Genomic DNA, 25,458 nt, shown 5'->3' on the forward strand with positions numbered 1-25,458 from the left:
GGAATAGATTTGGGGTTGGATTTGGGGTTGGATTTGGGATTGGATTTGGGAATCGATTTGGGATTGGATTAGATTGGATGTGGATTTGGGGTTGGATTTGGATTTAGGATTGGATTTGGATTGGGGTTGGATTTGGGATTGGATTTAGGATTTGATTTAGATTAGATTAATTTAGTATTCTCCATACTTATTTGTCTTGTCTTCGTTTACGATGATACTAGTGCAGCGTGTTCTACCAGAGACAAATTCCTTGTGTCTTCTACATACATGGCCAATAAAGAGGATTCGGATTTTGAAGAGAACACTGGCATCGAACTTTTTAGGACCAATGACACCAAGTGCATGTTTCAAGTAGGCCATTTTTTCTTCTTCCGTGTCGAAGTTGTCGCAGAGGATTATGTTGATTGACGCTATCCACTGCCGTTAGCAGCTCTTTGAATTCACCTCCGTGGCTGCGCTGGTGCGTAAATAATTGATGGTTGATTTTTAAAGGGCAATTAAAAGGATCAGCGGGAAAGAGGAGGAGGCATCCCATCGCTCCGTTGGTGAGTGGCCATGGCTCACGTTCACCCAACACATTTTCTATGCGCCGTGCGGCGAATTCTGTTGAATTAGGTTCACCAACGACCAAAAATGTCAAAAAGGACAGAAATGTTGCGAAACGCCTCACTTTAAAAAGAAAGAAAGACGGATCAATAAATGGGGTGAAATACTGTACAGTGATACCTCAGTTTACGAACGCTTCAGCTCACGAACATTTTACCTCACGAACATTAAATTCGCGAGCATAGTCTTGGCTGATGAACTAGTTTTCGGCGGGCGAACCAAACCACCACAAGGTGGCTGGCAGACTAGTTTTTGTCACCACCTTTCTTTGACTGCGGACGTGGTTTGTTATCGAGTGGAGTACTTTTGCTATTATGGGACCGAAAAAGACCCCACCACAGACTAGTGTTAAGCCCAAGAGGACACAAAAGAAAATGACGGTCGAGCAAAAGAAGGAGATCATCGAGAAACACCAACGAGGTGTGCGTTTGTGTGACTTAGCGTCCCAGTACTAGTACGCTAAGTACATCATTGCTACTCCTTAAAAACAAGGAAGCTATTATGGGTGTTTCTGTGTTGTCTAAGCAACAATCTCAGGCAATAGAAGAGGTTGAAAAACTTGTGTTGATGTGGATTAACGAAAAGCAGCTCGCAGAGGACAGTGAGTGAGGATATTATCGCCGAGAAAGCATGGCAACTTCACTCGGATATCATCAAGAGGCAACGACATCAACGACCATCACAAAGGGAAATAAAATGACTTCATTATAAAGTAGTTGTTTTTTTTTCATTAAAAAACAATAGCACATTTATTATACATAAAATATTGGATATTTTGTGTTATTTTAAGGCTTATTTAGTAGATATTTGTGTTTTATGGGGACCTGGGAACAGATTATTCTCATTTTAATGGTTTCTTATGGGAAATAAATGTTTGGAAGACAAACTTTTCACCTTACACACACTTTCTGGGAACCAATTAAGTTCGTTAGCTGAGGTATCACTGGATATGCAAATTGAGAGTCAGAGTGAGGGTGAGTGGTGGGGGCGGCTGCGGGTGCTAGGGGGGCTTCCCGCCGGGCTCGGCAAATGTCAAGCACCCAAAGTTCCGGCTGGACCCCCGCCGAGTCGCGACACTCAATTACCGCGTCGGCTTCAACGGCTTCACTGCAGACTCAGTTGACGAATTTCGGTCCTAAGTCACGTTTAGTTTCAAAACGGACACAACAAACACATTCACTCATTAACTCATTGACTGCCAGTGCCGAATTGATTTGGGAATTATGACGTGGAACGCCATTCCCGAATTGGTTCGGGTTTTGAGTTCATGCATTTGAAAATGAATTTATCCGTCCGTGTTAATTAGTCAATTCGTCAATTAATTGAAAATTTTACCAATGTGGGACTGTTAAAGGCTTCCTGATTCTGAATTTCTTTTCTCGTTCCTTACACATCGTTTTAATTTCCTTGGACTTCCTGTCATAATGTCACATTCTGTCCGTCGTTACATCGTTTTATTTTCTCAGATTTCCTGTCAAGATGTCACATTTGATCCGTCCGTCTACATCATTTTATTTTCTCGGACTTCCTGTCATGACATCACATTCTGTCCATCTTTACGTCGTTTTATTTTCTCGGACTTCCTGTCATTATGTCACATTCTGTCCATCTTGACGTCGTTTTATTTTCTCGGACTTCCTGTCATGATGTCATATTCTGTCTATCTTTACATCATTTTATTTTCTTGGAATTCTTGTCATCACGTCACATCCTTCCCGTCTTTACAAAAGCTCTCCCAAACAGAGATTAAAGATTTTTTTGTTTGTTTTTACTTTCGATTCCTGCTTCAATAATAATGACCCAGATGCCGGATTTTGTTTTGTCTTCTTGTGACTGGTTGTAATTTCATTGCCGGCCACAAAATGGTGGAATATGATGTCGTTTGACACTATTATAATAATAATACATTTAATTTCTAAGCGCCTTTCTACCTCCTCCGCATACGAACGCTTCAGCTCACGATCTTTTCGCCTCGGTGGACAAAACGAACCACACGGCGCCACGGTGGCTGGTGGACTAGTTTTATCGCCGAGAAAGCATGGCAACTTCACTCGGATATCATCAAGAGGCAACTACATCAGCGACCATCACAAACAATAAAACCACTTTATTATACAGTACAGTTTATTTCTTTCATCACAACACAATAGCACATTTATTATACATAAAATAAGGTATATTTTGGGTAGTTTTAAGATTTATTTAGTAAAAATGTATGTTTTATGAAGAAGTGGCTGGGGAGAGGGAAGTCTGGGCTTCCCTACTGAAGCTGCTGCCCCCGCGACCCGACCCCGGGTAAGCGTCAGAAGATGGATGGATGGATGGATGGTATGTTTTATGGGGACCTGAGAACGGATTATTCTTATTTTAATGGTTTCTTATGGGAAATAAATGTTTGGCAGACTAACTTTTCGCTTAACACACACTTTCTGGTAACCAATTAAGTTTGTAAGCTGAGGTATCACACTACAGTTTATTTCTTTAATTACAATATAACAGCACATTTAATATACATAAAAGAATGTAGATTTTGTTTACTTTTAAGGCTTATTTAGTAGAATATTAGGTTTTATGGGGAGCTGGGACCGGATTATTCTCATTTTAATGGTTTCTTATGGGAAATAATTGTTTGGCAGACGAACTTTTCACCTTACACACACTTTCTGGGAACCAATTAAGTTCGTGAGCTGAGGTATCACTGCACGTTTGGGGTAAAATAGGGGGCAAAGAGGAAATAAGTGGTCATAAGTGGACAGGGGACAGGGTGGGGGAGGTTGAAGTTAGCGACATACCTCGTGGTAGCTCCTCACGGCATTGCAGAAGGCCTCGTCGGCCACGATGGGAGTTTCCCCGTTGAGGAAGGCCAGGAAACGCTCCTTGACCGCCTGCAGCTGCTGCTTGTTCACCTGAGGGATGAAAAAACGTTTTCAACCCTGTTGGTTTCATGGCTTTTTCAAGCGTTGCTAAGTGAGGTGCCCCTGTCTCACACTCAAACAACGAGATCGTGTTTAAAATGAAGAATGGGCAACACACTGTGGAACGGTCGCGGCTTGGAATCCAAGCGGATTGACGTCCAACAGGAGATGGGAGACAGGAAATTTGTTTTCGTCAACGGATGCTCCAGCTTCCTGTTTGCTTTCAACATTTAGCTTGCTCAGACGTGTGCACGTTTTCAGCATGACGTCCCTGATCCACTGGTGAAAAGGACGCTTTGATCCTCTTCTCTTTCTCTGGGTCTTTGTGTTGTCCTGTTATTTGTTATTTAGTTGTTTTTTTTTTTTACTTTATGTTACTTCCGGGTTGAGTGAACGCTGGCGCGTGTGGCTGACGCTGCTCACCCACAGAAAAACTTATCCTGTGTCTGTAACGTGACCTTGAGAGTTTTGAAAGGCGCTTATGAATTAAAGGTATTATTATTATTATCTAGAACTGCGTCATACGACAAAGATAGTGCAGAAAGTGCTTAACATTGAATGACTGTCTGTCTTTTGTGTTGTGTCTCATGATTTGTTATTTATTTTGTAGTTGTTTTAGCTACATGAGCTAACTTAGCTACAGTTTTAAAATAGGTATTGTGTTATACTTTTGTTGTTGTTTTGACTTCATGATGGCTGTCAATTTCTTCACTGCAAGACTAATAAAGGCCAATTAAACTCCACACAACCACCAATTTGGACGCCCCCCAAAAAAAGTATGTTTTGGGTGGAGCTAATCCACTTTCCACTGCTGAGTCTGCTCTTTCTTTTTGTGAGGTTCTTGAAACTTTTAATCAAAAGGAAAACACTTCCCAAAAGTTCAGATGGGGAATATTTCCTTCATCAGACGCTTCCTGCCATTGTCCGTTTCCACCTCCAAACCAGGAAACACACACTTTGACAATACAAATTCAAATGGGGAAAAAATAAGGGTTAAAAGGGGGCAACGATGAGATCCAGGAACACCAACAACAAGACGCCGAGTACAGTGGAGATGACTGCTTTGACTTGAACATGACGGGGGGCTAAATATGGAAAGAGAAAAAAAATAGGTAACGTGATACCTCAGTTTACGAACTTAATTGGTTCCCAGAAAGTGTATGTAGGTTCATCTTCCAAACGTTTATTTCCCATGAGAAACAATTAAAATGAGAATAATCCGTTCCCAGGTCCCAATAAAACATCATTTTTTACTAAATAAGCCTTAAAACAGACAAGATATACCTCATTTTATGTACAGTGATACCTCGGTTTACGAAACCATTGGCTTACGAACTTTTCACAAATTTAAGTTTTAAGTTTTAAATGCGAAAATTTTACCTTGTCATGCGATCTATTTTTCGGCATACACACGGTGTATGCCACTTAGGAAGTAGAAAATTATGTTTTATGGGGACCTGGGAACTGATTATTCTCATTTTAATGGTTTCCTATGGGAAATTAATTTTTGGGTTACACACTTTTCGCCTTACACACTGTCTGAGAACCAATTAAATTCGGAAGCCAAGGTATCACTGTATAATAAATGTGCTATCGTATTGTAATGAAAGAAATAAACTGAACTGTATAATAAAGTTTTTTATTGACCTTTGTGATGGTCGTTGATGTAGTTGCCTCTTGATGATATCCAAGTGAAGTTGCCGTGCTTTCTCTGCGATAATACCCTCAACTCACACTGTCCCCTGCTAGCTGCTTTTCGTTCATCCAAATCAACTGACGTTTTTCAACCTCTTCTATTGCCTAAGACCGTTGCTTAGACAACACAGAAGCATCCATAGCCATACGTAGCAATTGTCGATTTAGCGTACTGGTACTGAGACGCTAAGTCACACAAATGCACACCTGGTTGCTGTTTTTCGATGATCACCTTCTTCTGCTCGACCGTCATTTTCTTTTGTGTCCTCTTCGCCTTAACACTAGTCTGTGGTGGGATCTTTTTCAGTCCCATAAAAGCAACTCAAAGAAAGTGGGTGTGGAAAACTAGTCCGCCCGCCACCGTGGCGCTCCGTGTGGTTTGTCAGCCAAGACTATATGCTCGCGAATTTAATGTTTGTGAGACGAGGTATCGCTGTATTTGTACAGCTTGATAAAACAAGTGCCCCCGTTAATAATAATAATAATAATAATAATACAGTAAAGTCTCGTTATATCGATATTCAAGGGAGTCCGAAAAAATATCGATATAACCGGGACTATCGATATATCCGATATCGATATAATGAGACTTTACTGTAATAATAATAATAATAATACATTACATTTTAAGCGCGTTTCAAAGCTCTCAAGGACACTTTACAGTCACAGACAAGCATAGGTACTATAATAAATAAAATACAATCACAAATAGAATTCTATAAATAAAATACAATTGTAAATAGAAACAAGAGAGAGAGAGCGACACAGAAAATGTTTTGAGATGGGATTTGAAGGTGGTAAGAGAATTGATGTTACGAATGTTGGGAGGAAGTGAGTTCCAAAGTTAGGGGGCAGAACAGCTGAAGGTTCTATGACCCATCGTGATGATACGGGCAGGGGGGGCACACAGAGGCGGAGGGAGGAAGAGGATCTGGGGGAATGAGAGGGAATAGAAGAAGAATTTGAAGAAGGTCAGATAGGTTTGGGGGGCAAGGTTATGGATAGTTTTAAATGTATAAAGAAAGAATTTTTAATTTGATTCTATATTTGACCGGGAGCCAGTGGAGCTCTTGGAGGACGGGGCTGATGTGGTGAAAGGATGAGGTTCTGGTGATGATCCGGGCTGAAGAATTCTGGACGAGTTGAAGTTTGTGGAGAAGTTTCTGAGGGACACCAAAGAGAAGTGAATTGCAATAGTCAATCTGGGAGGTGACAAGACCATGAACGAGGAGTTCTCTGAAAGGTCCATCGTCTCTCGTCCTCGTGCGTAGCTTGACAAGTGCCGGTGACGCCTTTGTTTGAAGAATTTAAAATGGCTGCCAAAAGGCTTGACGCAAAGTCGGCCAACATCTTGATGTCCAATGTCCAGAAAGTAAGCGCAATAATTCTTTGGCACCAAAAGTCTCTCTAAATAAGCCCCTCCCACCAAATCAACACCAACGGCTGTTTACTTTTCGTCTTGAGGAGCAAGCACCAAGACGCGTGTCTGTCTCACTTCCAAGTCAACACGTCAACTTGGTTTTCTGCCACCAGGTAGTCAGGAGACTCAACTCCCTCCTAGCCCTGCCACCCTTGCCCCTTCCCACTGCCACACTCACCGAACTCTGAGTACACGCTGCATACCGTACTATAAACCTGAACTCTATTTTTTTCTGCATGACCTAACTACAACCTTTTATTTTGTTTTTGCATTACTACACGACGTCACTTTAAATACGACACTACCTCACTTTACATACGACACTACCTCACTTTCACAAATGACATGTATTGTCTGTTCTCAATTGTCTGTCTTTTTTTAGCCACATTATATGTGCCTTGCACACTGGTTCCGAGAGAACAGTAATTTCATCTCTTGTGTATGTCATGCATATTAGCATATTTGACAATAAATCTGACTTTGATTTTGACTTTGACTTGACGTCCTGGACAACCAAAACGGGTCTTTTGGAAGGTCACAAGACGACTTGGTCTCGTCCCGAGGGTGGTCGAAAAGGCGTCTGTTGAGGTCAACGGTGTCATTGGTGTCCCAAAAGCATTGTTGACAACCAATTCCTCTAAATCACAGGTGTTCAAGTCGAGGCCTGGGAGCCAAATCGGGCCCACCGCATCATTTTATTCGGCCCGCAACAGCCAATAAATTGTGAAATTTCATGCTGCTTGCTACACTCCAAACCAAAAATTCAAATGAATGCACATGCAGATGCACAATGCGTAATCCACAATAAGTCATTATTGTTAAGCTAGCTATTAGCTATCTATGCTAGCTAGCTAACTTTCTATCTATTTGAGTTACTTCCAGGTTGAGTGAACGCTGGCGCACGTGGCTGCCGCTGCTCACCCACAGAAAAACTGATCCTGTGACTGTAAAGTGACCTTGAGAGTTTTCTAAGGCGCTTATAAATTAAATGTATTATTATTACAGTATTATTATTATTATTGACTTCAAATTGTAATTTTTCCTCAGCCTGGAAGTAACGTTTTCAATCTGTAGATGTCAAAAAGTTTTTATCTACACAGATGTAGCCAATCCTAATTTTGAAAACGCTGACGTTGCGGTTGCCAACTCCAACGCTAACTGGTTAAAACCACAGTTTGATCGCCATTGATTTTGATGCTCCAGGCCCTGCAGAACGGATGATGACGGCATACAGGCAGATTTCTGACCTTGGTAACAAATAATGGCTGAAATGGGATTGGTTCAATGCTTCAATACGAAAAGAAAAAAAACATCTGGAAGCAGCACAACAGGGGAAAGAAAAGCAATGACCCATACATGTTATGTTTCAGAAATCAGAAATCGGGAGATGTTCATACTGTTGACTGTGGTGCGTGTTAAAATAATGTGATTGGTCAAGATCTGTGGTAGAGGAAGGAGTGGACACATGCAGTAGGACACGCGTAACAGTGAGTGGGGGAGGGGTTACAGCAACACACACAGACACACGCGCGAAAGGGAGATGACAGAGCTTGAAACAAAAAACAAAAACAAAAAGTGAAATGGTGAGAAAATGGATAGAAAACAGTGAAATTTGGACTCGTTTCAACTTTATTTACAGTTCAAAGGCAGAGCGTAGACTGCAAGGTTAAAATATCCCATCAATCAGGCTCCACAAATAACCCGCACAAGAGCTCCTTGCTCCTTGAGACACTTTATGCAAAAAGCCATCTATTCCATCAAGCTATCAACGACCATCAAAGGTAAATAAAATGACTATTATACAGCACATTTTATTTCTTTAATTACAATACCGTAGCACATTTATTATTCATGAAATAAGGTGTATTGTGTGTAGTATAAAGGCTTATTTAGTTTAAAATTGTTTTATGGGGACCTGGAAACGGATTATTCTCATTTTAATGGTTTCCTATGTTATATTAATGTTTGGAATACACACTTTTTGCCTTACACACATCCTGGGAACCAATTACAGTAAAGTCTCATTGTATCGATATAGTCTATATTGATAATTCTGCTTAGTACGATACTATTTTCATTTCCCGTGCACATTTCTAGTCTTTTTATGTATAATCAGTTCCGTTCAGTACGATTCATGGTTTTTACGATAATCCGGTTACTACGGTGCTTTTTTTCATCTCCCGCCGGCCATTTTGCTATGTTTATATCGATACAAAAGCAGTTTAAGGTGAATCGATATTTGCTTCGGGGTTTCGATACAGCACCACCATTATCGAAATCTGTATCGGTCGCACCGTTGGTTGACTTGGTCACGTGACTTGGTTACGTGACCAGCTCCCGTGTCTTGCAGTGGAGCAGACGCCATTTTGCTACCGTCTTCAACCATAGCAAAACGAAAGAATTGTGACCTCGGAACGAAATACAAGGCAATCGTGGCTGTTGAGGAGAATCCAACACGAAATTAAAGCCAATTATGCCCCAGAAGATTCCCACAATGACGAGGATGATGAGGATGAAGAACCAACAAAGACACACGCGTTGCAAGGTGTTACGGACGTACAATCTTACTTAGAATCCAGAGAAAATGCATCAGGTTTTTTAGAAATGTTAACCAAGATTGAATCGTTTGTGTTAAAAGGTGAAAATGGGAAGCAGAACAAGATTGAATATTTTTTTTAAATTGCGTAATAAGATGTAAGCGTTGCAGTTTCCCTGTTGCAGTGTTATGTACATGTACAAAGTACAGTACTGTATATGAATGCAATCGTTATCAGGGTTTTGCGAGGTGGTGATGGCGGGTTCGGATCCCAAAAAGCAGGCAGGAGGGAGCAGGAGGTTGTTTGACAAATTGTATTAAAATAAAGTCAGCAGGAACAAAATGTAAAACATCAAAATGATCTGAATGGAAAAAATACAAAGTAGCAAAAGAAGACCAAAAGTAAAAGCCCGCCAAGGTTAAACAAACCCGTACACGATGCATGCTGCAACCAAGCAGCAAACAAACAATGAATCGGCACCGGATGATCGTGCCAGGTGTCCTTTTAAGTGTCATTGATTTTAACGACCAGCACCTGCGAGGCTGCCGGCAGGGCTGACGTCGCTACCCGCTGGTCGCCAATCTGATCGGGACGACTAGCACCTGTGCAGGTGCAGGCGGGGCCGACAGCGCCCCCCGTTGGTCGCCAACCAGATCATGACAATCGTTTTTTGCAACAATGTTTATTGTTTTGTCTGCTGAAGCGTGATGATTTTGAAAATTACTGTACATGCCATACTGTATTAAAGATCCCCCATTCAGGTAACCGGCTTCCGTGTTTCTGTCACAATAAAAAATTTCGTAGCAGAGCTCATGTCTTTCATGACTGCTGCAATAGCATCTGACACATACTGTAATGCCCTTCAGCATGGGAAATGATGTGCACAGTCGCTGCTATAGCGGGTCGGTGTTTTTAATAACAAAACGTAGCAGTTATCACATACAGATCCAAACAGGAGCTGTTGTTACGCCACAGCTCAGCCATTCTATTCAGACACGCTCTCGAACCCCGTTGTCGGGTCCTCCCAAGCCCCAGTCACGTGACCAGCTTCCGTGTTTATCCCGTTGGCGCGAGCACAATAAAAAAACGGCGTAGCAGAGCTTATATCCAGTACTGTTGTTCAACACCAATTTCAACCATGGGGAAACGTAAGAATTGTGATATCCGAACACCATACAAGGCAATTGTGGCTGTGGAGGACAATCCAACAAGCAAATCCGTCATCGCGAAAGAGTTCGACGTGCAGCAGAATACTTCATCAACGTAAGTAATGTAAACGTTGCAGTTTTGGTTTTTCATTCATGTATTTAATTGTGTTTCAGATATCTTTATCGCTCGCAACAATCACTGTTTTTAATATGTTTGTACATGCGGGCGTCCGTGGTTTCGTGTGAATGCAATCCATGAACCGAATGATAAAATGACATGCCATATCAAAGATCCCCCATTTACGTGTTGCCCCCCCCCCCTTTTTAATGCAGTACGGCGCAGGACGGATATATCGATCGTACGGTTATAGCGACATTTTTTCCGACTCCCGACAATATCGATATAACGAGACTTTACTGTAAGTTCGTAAGCCAAGGTATCACTGTACATTCAATTAGTATAATAATGTATTTTGTTTTTGACAATTTCTTTTGTTTTACCTTACAAATGAACTGTCTGTCTTGTGTCAATAGTTGCTTTAGAAAGTGAACATTGTAAGTACTGTGGTTAAAAATCAGTAATCTACAGACCAAATCGAGAGACTTAACAAGTAGGATGAAAGGAAGCTGAAATACAATTTGGAATTATTTCATAAGAATTCATGGGCTAAATATCATTCGCATTAGTCTGATTCAGATATTTTGAGGCCAGCAGAGAAGGCCTTGCAGGCTCTGACGTCCCACCACTGCAGAAATGTTGTACAAAATGGCTTTCAACAATTGGAACTAAAAGTGCGGTGGAATTGTCAAATGGACCCGAATTGACTCTCGAATTCCAGCACACAAAGCCCAAGGGGAACTTTTCGAATTACTTGGTCAGGTTCGCTCGATAGCGGCGACATTTTTAACGGAGGTTCGGTTGTCGGCGGATGGGGTTCGACTCACCTTCTGCTGCCGCCGGGCCATGTCGGTGGGCTGCTTGGCGTTGAACGGGTAAGCGATGCACCTCAGCACGAAGACGTAAATCTGCAAATTGACTTTGTGCTCCTCTTCCTCCCGCCGGAGTCGCTCGCGTTCCTCTTCCTCGCCCGAGGAGCCGCCGCGGCAGTGTTGTTGAGCACTTTGCTGGGCGGCCAGGGTGGAAGCGGCTCCGGCGGAGGCGGGCTGTCTCTGAATGCGCGGCAGTGTGAGCCGGCCGCCTCCCGCCCGGTTGTTGACCGCCAAGGAGGAGTCCCGTGTCCCAGTGGGCTCCCGGGAAATTTCCGGGTCGGACTCCCCGCCGGTTTCTTCGCTCGAGGACGGCTCCAGCATGGCCGCGGAGTCGTCAACTCGCAGCGGGAAGCGAGCGCCTGTTCTTGGCAGACTTTGACTGTCGTCTTCGGTTGACGTGGCGTCAGCGGGGCGCTCGTCCGAGAGGAAACGACTTGTTTCGGACGGAATTCACGACGACGGGCGACTTGGCGCGGAGGCTTTTCTTTCGTTTGGTTTCGTTTTGGTTCGGTTCGTTTTGGGTTGGTCCGCACGGGCGCGCAGAGTCGGAAAGAAAGTGCGAACGCGCCGACTCACAGGTGCGCAACCTGTGGCTACAGCCAAAGATGCAAAAAATGCGCGAAGAAGGGTCACTACGAGTGCTGGAATCCCTACGCTTTAAAAAAAATTCCAGCGCGACCAAGAACACATAACATAATTTTTTATACGTCATATTTAATTACGGTGACGATAATTGTCATTTTGGTCGTTCGACGCTGCTGTCGCCTGTCGTCCGTGTTACCCTGTGTGCGCAGACCCATCAGCTGCCGATAATACAGCAGCTCTGCGACAAACTGCATTACGATACACAGCGAAACTCTCCTCCCCCCACGTATTTACGGTTCGGTACCCGTTAGTCTTCGTGGACTTTTTTCTTCCAATAAATGTTCTTTACTTTTTGGGGGGACGGGGGTGGTGAGATTAAATGATTCATTTTTGTTTTTGGTTATTTTGGTTTTGGTAATTTTGGTTCATGCAGTTGTCGGTCATTTGACGGTGGCACAAAACACCTCCATTGTCCCCTGGGGACATTGACGTTTCGGGTTAATATTTTGTGCAAAAGCAGTTGTCTCCTGTCAAATCTTGTCCATCACACAGTTACTGTACATGATAGACCTCTTTGTGGTAAATTAAAATCTATGATAGAGAAATACCTTATTTAAATACAACCAAGATGTGTTTTCACAGCATTTATTACTCTTGGGGGCAAAAAGTGTAAGTCTTGAGACATAATACAGTCATACCTCAGTTTACGAACTTAATTGATTCCCAGAAAATACGTGTAAGGCGAAAAGTTTGTCTGCCGAACATTTATTTTTCATAAGAAACCATTAAAATGAGAATAATCCGTTTCCAGGTCCACATAAAACATAATTTTCTACTAAATAAGCCTTAAAACTACACAAAATAGAACTTATTTTATGTATATTAAATGTGCTATTGGATTGTGATGAAAAAAATGAACTGTATTGTATAATCAAGTGATTTTATTTACCTTTGTTATGGTCGTTTATGTCGTTGCCTCTTGGTGATATCCGAATGAAGTTGCCGTGCTTTCTTGGCAACTTGAAAAAAAAACATCTAAAAATGTCATATTGCCTAAGAATCAAAGAGAAGACAAAAAAAAGATGAAAGTGATTGCAAGCGGCGCCTGTCACGGTCCGGTGGCGTTGAACGGCGGCGCCCAATCGGGATATATATCCAGGGAGAACAAAGGCACGCCCCAGGTGCTCATGGCCAATAAGACTGCGAGGAGGCCGATCACGTTGGCGCCCAGTCCCGCCTTCACCTGAACGCAGGAATCATCGTGGACATCAGATAATAGAAAAAAAGCACTGTATAACTACTGCATTGAGTGTAGTCACGCAGTAGATTGCTGTGCGAGTGTGTGACATGCTGCCTGGCCAAAATTGTAGTACGCGTTGCCGGCTGCTTGCGCCTTGCGGTGCCAGGCGTCGAATTAAAAATGCCGATCCCACTCACCATGTCCGCCACGCTAAAGTGTCCGTAGGCGAACACCACAGCGTTGGGAGGATTGGACGCCGGCAGCAGGAAGGAGAAGGAGGCGCACAAGGTGGCCGGGATCAGGACGGACAAGGGGTTGATGCCAATGCCTTCCGCCTGCACCCGGGAACACACAACTTGATTGGAAACAAAATACAAATACAGTATTACCTCAGTTTACGAACTTAATTGTTTCCCAGAAAGTGCGTGTAAGGCAAAAAGTTTGTCTTCCAAACATTTATTTCCCATAAGAAACCATTAAAATGAGAATAATCCGTTCCCAGGTCCCCATCAAACATAATTTTCTACTAAATAAGCCTTAAAACTACACAAAAATCGACGTTATTGTATGTATAATAAATGTGCTATTGGATTGTAACGTAAGAAATACACTGCACTGTGTAATAAGGTCGTTGTATTTACTTTTGCGGTGGTAGTTCTTATCCCGTGACTATAACGTGTCCTTGAGGAGTTTTGAAAGGCTTAGAAATAAAATGTATTAATATTATAGTTGTCAATGGATGGTAGCAATGGTCGACTTAGCAAAAGTAATCCACTCGATAACAAACCATGTCTGCAGTCAATGAAATGGAGGTGAGGCAAAAACTAGTCCGCCAGCCAAAACCTTGTTGGTGTTTTTCCATGATCGATGATCTCCTTCTTCTCGATCTTCATTTTGTTTTCTGTCCTCTTCGGCTTAACACTAGCCTGTGGTGGGGTCTTTTTCGCTCCCAAAAATAGCAAAAGTACTCCACTTGATCACAAACCACGTCTGCACTTCAAAGGGTGGGGGTGTAAAACTAGCGCACCAGCCACCGTGGCGCTGTGTGGTTTGGTTAGTTCGTTAGCCAAGATTATATTCTCGCGAATTTAATGTTTGTAAGGCGAAAAGTTCGTGAGCTAAAGCGTTCGTAAGCTGAGGTATCACTGTACAACAAATACATGTGTCATGTTTTTGTTTTATGTGGGAAACATTTGAAATGTGTGCGCATATGTGTGTGCGTTCCCACCAAAGGCGAAAGGATGGGCAGGAAGATGGTGATGGTGGTGGAGTTGCTGGCCAGTTCGGTGACCAAGGTGACAATGACGCAAGCCAGCGCCACCGTGGCCAGTGGCGGGAGATCACCCAGCGGGGAAAGGACCTCCGAGACCCACCGGGACAAACCCGACTCCTGGTCAACACACTTCATGAGTGATGAGAAAATCTAATTTCACAGACAGGTAACATCCGAGTTACGATCGGATTCCCTTCCGACAAAACGGTCGGAAGTCGAAATCCATTCAAAATGGCCGACATGACGTTTACAACAAAATACAGGTAATATCCAAGTTACGACCGGTTTTCATTCCGACAAAACGGTCGTAAGTCAAATGGTCGTAAGCTGAAATCTATTCAAAATGGGCGACGTGACGTTTACAACAAAATACAGGTAATATCCAAGTTACGACCGGTTTTCATTCCGACAAAATGGTCGTAAGTCAAATGGTCGTAAGTTGAAATCTATTCAAAATGGGCGACGTGACATTTACATGACAGAATAGTATACGATGTCAATCTGTTGTTTTGAAGTGAACGTTTTCTATTGAATACTATTAGATACCAAACTGTTTACACTTCATTTATAAATTTGATCACTTTTAGTGTCATTTGTATCATTTTATATTTCATAGTATCGATTTTTATGACCGCTAACAGCTAGAAGAGTTTGCGCGACACACACGCTCGGACTCAGGCGGACGCAGAAGGAAAAAAAAGCAGTGTACAGTACTATAGGAGATGTGGCCCAGACGGTATCTGCCCTGTATAACTACTGTACTGAGTGTAGCCACGCAGTAGATTGCTGTGCAAGTGTGTGACAAGCTGGCTGGCCAAAATTGGAGTACGCATTGCCGGCTGCATGCGCGTTGCGGTGGGTCTGGCGGTCGTGGTCGTAAGAACAGGTGGTCGTAACTAGCGCCGGTCGTAACTCGGATGTTACCTGTATATGTGTAAGAGGGGTTGAGGGCGGTAAACGAGACAGGCTGCTTTTGTTTGCCTTCCCTGCTCGGAATTTGGGCACAATAAGCTCGCTGCTTCCCTCTAGTGGACACCGAAGGCAGTGCTGTCCACCATTTTTCAAAATGGTGTTTTGTGATCGGGCACGAGTTGACTGGACGCACTTTGGTGCCTTCGGCCAGGGCGAAGCCTCCACCCACCAGAAGGGCCACTTTCCACGGCATGGACGCCTGAAACTCCTCCCAGGAGATCAGACTCTCTGGACGGACGGATGGATGGACAGACGGACACGCGTCACCTTCGTCACATTTGAACGTTTGAGCCAAGCGCGGTCGCACCGTATTTCCGCGAGGGTCCGTGGGCGGGAACCAGGAAGAACAGGACTCCCAAGGCCAGGGCCACCGTGGCGTCCGTCATGTAGCCGGCGTGACTGCCGGGTGGGGTCCAGAGTCGGTGGTTGGTTGGGAGGTCTGACCAAAACCAGCTGATCTCCAAACTCACCGCGGGAAAAGGGAAGCCCAGCCCGGAAGAAAACCCGGAGATCGCGTCAACCACAGCAAGACCATCAGGCAGAAGACCACCTGAGTGAACACCTCCTGACCACTAAAGCGCAAAAATCAACACGTCAATCGCGCCTGTTGAGGTCAACAAGTCCAAGATGGCGGCCGAGTAGGAGGAGATTGTGCCGAGCGGTTGCGCCTTTTCAGCAGCATCAATATGCCAGCACCGTTTTTGATTTGGGATTCATGTCAGTGGAACGGCCGCGGCTTGGAATTGAAGCGGACTGACACGTAGGACAGGAGATGCAAGGAGACAATCTCTTTTGGTCAATGGATACTAACAGCTTGGTGTTTGCTTTCAACATTTAGCTTATAGCAGACGTGCGCATTCCACCGTGGCGTGCCTGATCCATTGGTGAAAAGGACGCTTTGATCCTCTAGAACTGCTTCATTACCACAGAGGGTGCAGAAAGTCTAAGATTGACTGTTTTGTCTTTTTTTATTTTGTTGTTTTTAGCTGCATAAGCTAAATTAACTACAGTTTGAAAATAGGTTTTGTGTTATGTTCTATTTTTGTTGTTGTTTTTAGCTCCATTAGCTTAATTAGCTCCAGTTTGAATATATGTTTTGTGTTGTTATAATTTTTGTTGTGGTTTTTAACGAGATTAGCTACAGTTTGTTGCTGTTTTGAGCTACATTAGCTAAATTAGCTACAGTTTGAAAATGGGTTACAATGTTGTTGTTAGAATGTTGTTTTTAGCTACAATAGCTAAATTAGCTACAGTCTGTTGTTGTTTTTAGCTACATTAGCTAAATCAGCTACAGTTTGAAAATAGGTTTTGTGTTGTGTTGTAATTTTTGTTGTTGTTTTTGGCTACATTAGCTAAATTAGCTACAGTTTGAAAATAGGTTTTGTGTTGTGTTATAATTTTTGTTGTTGTTTTTGGCTACATTAGCTAAATTAGCTACAGTTTGAAAATAGGTTTTGTGTTATGTTATATGTTTGTTGTTGTTTTGAGCTACATTAGCTAAATTAGCTACAGTTTGAAAATGGGTTCCGAATGTTTTTGTTAGAATGTTGTTTTTAGCTACAATAGCTAAATTAGCTACAGTTTGTTGTTTTTAGCTACATTAGATAAATCAGCTACAGTTTGAAAATAGGTTTTGTGTTGTGTTATAATTTTTGTTGTTGTTTTTAGCTCCATTAGCTTAATTAGCTACAGTTTGAATATATGTTTTGTGTTGTTATAATTTTTGTTGTGGTTTTTAGCTAGATTAGCTACAGTTTGTTGTTGTTTTGAGCTACATTAGCTAAATTAGCTACAGTTTGAAAATGGGTTTTGTTTTGTGTTACAATGTTCTTTTTAGCTACAGTAGTTAAATTAGCTACAGTTTGTTGTTGTTTTTAGCTACATTATCTCAATTAGCTCCAGTTTGAAAATGGGTTTTGTGTTGTGGTATAATTTTTGCTGTTGTTTTTAGCTACATTAGCTAAATCAGCTACAGTTTGAAAATAGGTTTTGTGTTGTGTTATAATTTTTGTTGTTGTTTTTAGCTCCATTAGCTTAATTAGCTACAGTTTGAATATATGTATTGTGTTGTTATAATTTTTGTTGTGGTTTTTAGCTAGATTAGCTACAGTTTGTTGTTGTTTTGAGCTACATTAGCTAAATTAGCTACAGTTTGAAAATGGGTTTTGTTTTGTGTTACAATGTTCTTTTTAGCTACAGTAGTTAAATTAGCTACAGTTTGTTGTTGTTTTTAGCTACATTATCTCAATTAGCTCCAGTTTGAAAATGGGTTTTGTGTTGTGGTATAATTTTTGCTGTTGTTTTTAGCTACATTAGCTAAATCAGCTACAGTTTGAAAATAGGTTTTGTGGTATAATTTTGTTGTTTTGACTTCAAGATGGCGTCGCGAGAGTGGCTGCCTTTCCAGCAGCTCCTGTAATTTGTTTTTCTACTTCTTTATTTCCTTTCCTCTCCTTTTCTTCACTTAAAGCCGTAAAATGTCAATCGGCGCGAGGTCTCCAGCGCTCACCTGATGGGTCCCAGCGCGGCGTACTCGTCTCGGATGATCTTCTGGGCGGCTTCTTCCCTCCGGGTTAGTCGGCCTCGGCGTCGCCATAGCGACTGCGGGCTGGCTCGGAGGAGAACAGGAAGTAGCGTTGAGCCGCCCGGGCTGAGGCGAACGTCGACGGCGGGCGGGCGGACGGGCGGGCGAGACTCACCCGGCACCCATGAAGAGCCAGCAGAGCCACGCCCACGTCAGCAGCAACGCCAGCACGCTGACGGGCAAGCACAACGCCAGCCACTTGCCAAAGTCCAGGCAGCCGCAATCCGGGTAAGTCCTCCAGCGCCGCCGTGCCGGTGAGCAAACGCAAGCTGGGAATCGGCCCCGTTTTCCGGACGGGCAGCGACCAGGACGACTCACTGATGGAGGTACTCGGAGAAGATGAGATTGGGCGACGTTCCCGGCAAGGTGGCGATGCCGCCGATGTTGGAGGCGTAGGCCACGCCGATGCACATGGCCTTGGCTGTCATGGCTTCGCTAGAGGGCGCCGTCGCACGCGACTCCTGGTTGGATGGTTGTGGTTGACCACATTCAACCACCAAAAAAAGACAAAAAAGACAAAAAAATAACTTTAGAGACAACATACTCCACCGGTGTCAAAGTCAAGGCCCGGGGGCCAAATCTGGCCCGCCACATCATTTGATTCGGCCCGCAAAAGCGAATCACACTGAAATTACATGCTCGAGCTAGCGAGCTAGCGATCGAGTTCGTTCACTCCCGAGCTGAACACCTCCTGACCACTAAAGCGCACAAATGAACACACGAATCTCGCTGAAAGAGAGCCAGCTAGCTAGCGAGCTAATTCGCGTGATTGTTAGCTAGCAGGCGAACTAGCTTGATTGCTAGCTAGAAAAGCTAACGAGCTTGATTTCTAGCTAGTGAACGAAGTAGCTTGATTGCTAGGTAGCGAGCTAACTGGCTTGATAGTTAGCTAGTGAGCTAACTAGCTTTATTGCTAGCTAGCTCTCTTTCTATTCAGCTAGATGGCTAATCCTGACTCGCTCACTAGCTAGCAATGAAGCCAGTTAGCGCACGAGCTAGCAATGAACTTAGTTAGCTCACTAGCTAGCTCTCTTTCTATCCAGCTAGCTGGCTAATCGCTTAGATCACGGGTGTCAAAGTGAAGGCCCGGGGGCCAAATGTGGCCCACCACCTCATTTTATTTGGCCCGTGAAAGCACAAGCAAATTCCATGCTCAACTATCAAACTAGCGAGCTAGCGATTGAGCAAGTTAGCTCGCTAGCACTAAAGCGTACGAATGAAAACACGAATCTCGCATAAAGAAAGCGAGTTAGCTCGCTAGCTCTCTTTCTATTCAGCTAGATGGCTAATCCCGACTAGCTCAATACTCAAAGTCATTGAGTTTGTTTTCTTTGGCACCTGATTGGCTTCTGATGTTGATGAAGATGAAGATGACGATGACGATGATATTTCTTCTGGAGGTTTCTGTTCATCCCTGAGACCAAACAAAAGAAAACAGCAATGCGCATGTTATCAATACAAGAAAAAAAAACTTTTAGGAAGAAAGAAGACGTACCCTCCAGCTTCGTTCGCTTTGTCCACGTGGGCCACTGCGTGGGACACACACGATTTATAAGCGCTTTTTTTAAACCACTCAAGGTCACTTTACAGTCACATGATCAGTTTTTTTCTGTGGGTGAGCAGCGGCAGCCACATGCGCCAGCGTTCACTCAACTCAGAATAACTCAAATAGATAGAAAGCTAGCTAGCTAATAGATAGCTAATGTATAGGTAGCTAGATAGGCAGCCAGCTAGATAGCGATATTGGATTGGATTTGCCGTTATTAGTCTCGCAGTTACTAATAAAGTAGATTAACTAGCTAATAGATAACTAATAGATAGCTAGCTAGATGGGTAGCTAATAGATAGCATATAGATAATAATAATAATAAATCATTTCATTTCTAAGCGCCTTTCAAAACTCTCAAGGTCACTTTACAGTCACATGATCAGTTTTTTTCTGTGGGTGAGCAGCGGCAGCCACATGCGCCAGCGTTCACTCAACTCAGAATAACTAAAATAGATAGAAAGCTAGCTAGCTAATAGTTAGCTAATGTATAGGTAGCTAGATAGGCAGTCAGCTAGATAGCGATATTGGATTGGATTTGCCGTTATTAGTCTCGCAGTGACTAATAAAGTAGATTAACTAGCTAATAGTTAACTAATAGATAGCTAGCTAGATGGGTAGCTAATAGATAGCATATAGATAATAATAATAATAAATCATTTCATTTCTAAGCGCCTTTCAAAACTCTCAAGGTCACTTTACAGTCACATGATCATTTTTTTTCTGTGGGTGAGCAGCGGCAGCCACACACGCCAGCGTTCACTCAACCTGGAAGTAACTCAAATAGAAAAGTAAGACATAGTCACATATTTATATATATATATAGCCTCTATATCTATTTTCTATCCATTAGCTATCTATTAGCTAGCTAGCTGGCTAGCTGGCTAGCTGTTAGCTATATGCAGTAGCTATCTAGCTATATCTATTAGCTATGTAGGTATCTAGCTGGCTCGATGGCTAGCTAGATGACTATTAGCCTTCTATTAGCTAGCTAGCTAGATTTCTATCTGAGTTACTTCCGGGTTGAGTGAACGCTGGCGCGTGTGGCTGCCGCTGCTCACCCACATACAAAACTTCTCCAGTGACTGTAAAGTGACCTTGAGAGTTTTGAATATATTTGAAATGTATTATTATTAGTCAGACAAATAGATAGAAAGCTAGCTAGCAAGCCAATAGATAGCTAATAGATAGCTATTGTACGCTGTTACTGAAAAGACAAAGAGAATAGACTTAGCACAATATTTCTTCCGAGTGCCCTTTACCGGCCAGTTGCAGGTCACGGGGGTCACGCTCCCCCGGCTCCTCTTGGCTGACCCTCCGGATCTGTCGCAGGACGGCGTCGGCGACGGGCATCACCATAGTGACGGCCGAGGTGTTGTGCACCCACATGGAGAGCAGACCGCAGCCCGACATGAATCCCAGCGTCAGGCGGGCCGGCCGGACCCCCGCGGCGCCGACCAGCCGCAGCGCCAGCCTCCGGTGGAGACCCCACTTCTGGACCGAGGTCGCCAGGCAGACCACGCCCAGCAACAGCAAGTGGAAGTCCTTGAAGTACGCCGCCGCCACCTGCAGGATGGACGCATCGAAACAAGCGCAAACGATATTCTTCGGGGGGTTCTGGACTGCTAACCCAATACAGTAAGTAATACCTTGGCTTACGAACGATTTCGAACTTTTCCCCTGACGAACATTAAATTCACAAGCATATAGTCTTGGCTAACGAACTAGTTTTCGGCAAACGAACCAAACCACGCGCCACGGTGGCTGGCGGACTAGTTTTCAACGGATGAACACGGTCGAACGGCACCACGGTGGCTGGCGGACCCCCTTTGAGTGCAGACTTGGTTTGTTATGTAGTGGAGTACTTTTGCAATCATGGGACCGAAAAAGACCCCAGCACAGGCTAGTGTTAAGCCGATGAAGACATTCAAGAAAATGACAAGCAGAAGAAGGAGATCATGGAAAAACACCAACGAGGTGTGCCTTTGGGTGACTTAGCGTCCCAGTACCAGTACGCTAAATCGACCATTGCTACATGTGGCTATGGGGTGTTTCTGTGTTGTCTAAGCAACGGTCTCAGGCAATAGTTGAACCAATTCTGTTGATTTGGATAAACGAAACGCAGCGAGCAGGGGACAGTGTGAGTGAGGGTATTATCGCTCAGAAAGGCAACTACATCAACGACCATCACAAAGGTCAATAAAACGCCGTTATTATACAGTACAGTTTATTTCTTTCATTACAATACAATATCATATTTTTATACATAAAATAAGGCCTATTTTGTGTAGTTCTAAGACCTATTTAGTCGAAAATTATGTTTTATGGGGACCTGGGAACCGATTATTTTCATTTTAATGGTTTCTTATGGGAAATAAATGTTTGGAAAACAAACTTTTCGCCTTACACGCACTTTCTGAGGACTAATTAAGTTCGTAAGCTAAGGTATCACTGTACTCAGCTTTTTTTTTGTTTTCTCAAGAGCGTACAAGGCACCTGACCTGCGACGACGTCATGATACCGAAAGCGGGGAAAAGGATGGCGGGAAACATGGCGGTGACGGGCAGGGGGATGACTTCGGTGGTCCAGAAGATGGCCATCAATAGGAGGACAAAGGCGCAAGACGACTCCTCATGTGGAGACAAACAAGAACAAGAAAAACAAGAACAAGAAGGTTGTCATGGTTTCCAGACAGACGCACAAACGGAGGTTAGCTCTCTGAAAATAATCCATCGATTGAATCAATCAATCAATCAATCAATCAATCAATCAATCAATCAATCAATCAATCAATGTGAAGATTAGGGAAAAACATTCTTGATCTTTGGCGGCAAAGAACAAGAAGAAAAAGGTTGTCAACGTTTCCAGATGGACGCACAAACTGAGGTCAGTTCTCCAAAGACTTTTTTTAAGAATCAATCAATCAATCAATCAACCAATCAATCAATCAATGAATATGAAGATTTTGGGGGAAAAAACATACTTGATCGTAGGTAAAAAAATCTCATTTTTAGAGTTGTTTTTCCACTTTTCAAGTAACTTTTCCAAGAACCAAGACAAGGGCATGGAAAATCTGACTAGACCCTCTGCATCCTGCCCACCACCTTTTCCAGCAAGTCCCCTCAGGCAGGCGCCTCCTATCCGTGCGCCTCAAATCCAGCAGACACTTAAAAATCCAACCAAGATGATTCTTCTTGACCACGACTCATTTTCTTGTATCAATCAATCAATCAATCAATCAATCAATCAATCAATATGAAGGTTTTGGGGAAAAAACATTCTTGATCGTAGGTGGCAAATCTAGTTTTTAGAGTGGTTTGTCCACTTTTCAAGTAACTTTTCCAAGAACCAAGACAAAGGTATGGAAAATCTGACTAGACCCTCCGCATCCTGCCCACCACCTTTTCCAGCGAGTCTCCTCAGGCAGGCGCCGCCTATGCGCATCAAATCCAGCAGACACTTTAAAAGCGGACCAAGATGAATTTTCTTGACCAAGACTCATTTTCTTGAATCAATCAATCAATCAATCAATCAATCAATCAATCAATCAATCAATCAATCAATCAATCAATCAATCAATCAGAAGGTTTTAGGGAAAAAACATTCTTGATCGATCAGTAGGTGGCAAATCTAGTTTTTAGAGTGGCTTGTCCACTTTTTAAGTAACTTTTACAAGAACCAAGACAAGGGCATGGGAAATCTGACTAGACCCACGGCATCCTGCCCACCACCTTTTCCAGCAAGTCCCCTCAGGCATGCGCCTGCTATCCGTGCGCATCAAATCCAGCAGACACTTAAAAATCCAACCAAGATGATTTTTCTTGACCAAGACTCATTTTCTTGAATCAATCAATCAATCAATCAATCAGAAGATTTGGTACAAACACGGCGATGACGCCGATCACCTTGGTGGCGACCATGACAGGAAGAGGAAGTAGCAGCGGCGGCGTCGCTAGCACCAACAACAAACGGCGATAGTTCCACGCCCCCTTGCGCAACTTCTTCCACATGCTGCCTTTTATTTTGGCGTCTTCCTGCCGAGAGTGGACGCTAACTGGAAGACAAGGGACCTCCTTAACACCAATGGAAGTCTTTTTGCCCCCTCCCTCCCCAAAAAGATGCGAGTCTTACCCTGGTCCAAAGGCTTTGAAAAGGGGTCGAGTCCAGGACGTTTTGCCTCCTGGCTTTCTTATCTTGCGGTTAAACAGTTGCCAGCTCTCCACCCAACCAACCAATCAACCAACCAACGACGACCTTTAACCTCCACAAAGTCGCCGGCGCTCAGACGAGCAGCGACACCTTGCACGCTTCCTTCCATTTGGATGATACACAATCAATCTGCGCGCGCGCGCACACACACGCACACACACACACACGCACACGCGCACACACATGTATATGTACACATTCACACACACACACGCATACACACAAATACACACATGCATACATCCATACAAACGTCCAAATAGACACACACAGACACAAACGAACAAATACAAATACACACACACATTGGTACACATTCACACACACACACACACACACACACACGCACACACACGCATACATCCATACAAATACACACACACATATGCAAATATACACACACACACACACACATAAGTACATGTACACACAAACACACACACGTACACATACAAATAGACACACACACACACACACACACAAACAAATACAAATACACACACATTGGTACACATTCACACATACACACACAAACGCGCACACATTCACACACACACACACACACACACATGCATACATCCATACAAACTTCCAAATAGACACACACACACACGAACAAATACACACACATTGGTGCACATTCACACACACACATTGGTACACATTCACACACACACACACACACACACACACACATCCATACGAATACACACTCACAAATGCAAATATACACACACACACAAACGTACACTTACAAATACACACACAAACTTCCAAATAGACACACACACGCACAAATACAAATACACACACATTGGTACACATTCACACACACACACAAACACACGCACGCACACACACACATGTATATGTACACGTTCACACACACACGCATACATACAAATACACACACACAGATGCATACAAACTTCCAAATAGACACACACACACGAACAAATACAAATACACACACATTGGTACACATTCACACACACGCACGCACATGTATATATACACATTCACACACACGCATACATACAAATACACACACACACATGCATACAAACTTCCAAATAGACACACACACACACGAAAAAATACAAATACACACACATTGGTACACATTCACACACATGCACGCACATGTATATGTACACATTCACACACACACGCATACATACAAATACACACACGCACATGCATACATCCATACAAACTTCCAAATAGACACACACACACACACACACACACACACACACGAACAAATACAAATACACACAAATTGGTACACATTCACACACACACACACACACACGAACAAATACAAATACACACACATTGGTACACATTCACACACACACACGCACACGAACAAATACAAATACACACACATTGGTACACATTCACACACACACACGCACATGCACACACATGTATATGTACACATTCACACACACACGCATACATACAAATACACACTAACACATGCAAATATACATACACATACAATGTACGCACACATACAAATACACATTCAAATGCACATACATACATACTCACACATGCAAATATACACACGCACACGTATGTACCCAAACACACATGCATGTACACATACAAATACGCACACACATACAAATACACATGAAATACACGCACACATTTTTACAAATACTGTACATACTCACACATGCAAATATACATACACACACAATGTACGCACACATACAAATACACA

The 25,458-nt window shown here is 43.1% G+C and overlaps 2 protein-coding genes across 8 annotated transcripts in view; both read right to left on the reverse strand.

Annotated features, from left to right (window-relative positions):
- cadps2 (calcium dependent secretion activator 2) overlaps window positions 1-12,381 on the reverse strand; it is a 125,744-nt gene extending 113,363 nt beyond the window's left edge. Inside the window, exons 1-2 of the mRNA XM_088995605.1 lie at window positions 11,267-12,381; window positions 3,399-3,512 (exon numbers count right to left, since the gene is read on the reverse strand). Of these exons, the coding sequence (XP_088851731.1) occupies window positions 3,399-3,512; window positions 11,267-11,632 (480 nt within the window). The 5' untranslated portion in view covers window positions 11,633-12,381. The remainder of the gene's footprint in view (window positions 1-3,398; window positions 3,513-11,266) is intronic.
- Window positions 12,382-12,554: 173 nt separating this feature from the next.
- On the reverse strand, window positions 12,555-23,734 carry slc13a1 (solute carrier family 13 member 1). Of its 7 annotated transcripts, none has more exons than XM_088995612.1 (15): window positions 23,643-23,732; window positions 23,417-23,565; window positions 22,013-22,141; window positions 20,774-21,077; window positions 19,461-19,494; window positions 19,304-19,379; window positions 18,284-18,426; window positions 18,081-18,200; window positions 17,891-17,989; window positions 15,852-15,953; window positions 15,689-15,780; window positions 15,515-15,609; window positions 14,365-14,526; window positions 13,334-13,471; window positions 12,555-13,139 (listed from the first exon to the last, which is right to left on the reverse strand). In XM_088995612.1, exons 2-15 carry the CDS (start codon window positions 23,519-23,521, stop codon window positions 13,005-13,007), a joined length of 1,734 nt encoding a protein of 577 aa, XP_088851738.1. In that variant the 5' UTR covers window positions 23,522-23,565; window positions 23,643-23,732; the 3' UTR covers window positions 12,555-13,004. The 7 variants fall into 7 exon arrangements, with proteins under 7 accessions (XP_088851738.1, XP_088851735.1, XP_088851733.1 ...); XM_088995609.1 differs by having other exon boundaries at window positions 18,284-18,459; window positions 19,301-19,379; XM_088995607.1 differs by having other exon boundaries at window positions 14,365-14,559; window positions 18,284-18,459; window positions 19,301-19,379.
- Between the last annotated feature and the right edge of the window lie 1,724 nt (window positions 23,735-25,458).

Source organism: Hippocampus bargibanti, linkage group LG05, assembly GCF_051943395.1.
Source record: "Hippocampus bargibanti isolate YZ-2025 linkage group LG05, ASM5194339v1, whole genome shotgun sequence".
In the NCBI taxonomy this organism is placed as follows: domain Eukaryota; kingdom Metazoa; phylum Chordata; class Actinopteri; order Syngnathiformes; family Syngnathidae; genus Hippocampus; species Hippocampus bargibanti.

Coding starts and splice junctions, on each gene's coding strand:
- slc13a1 (XM_088995606.1), bottom strand. CDS start 23,521: ATGTGGAAGAAGTTGCGCAAGGGGGCGTGGAACTATCGCCGTTTGTTG. Junction 19,380..19,460: donor AAAGCGAACGAAGCTGGAGG/GTACGTCTTCTT, acceptor GTTTGGTCTCAG/GGATGAACAGAAACCTCCAG. Junction 15,610..15,688: donor CGGACCCTCGCGGAAATACG/GTGCGACCGCGC, acceptor CCGTCCGTCCAG/AGAGTCTGATCTCCTGGGAG.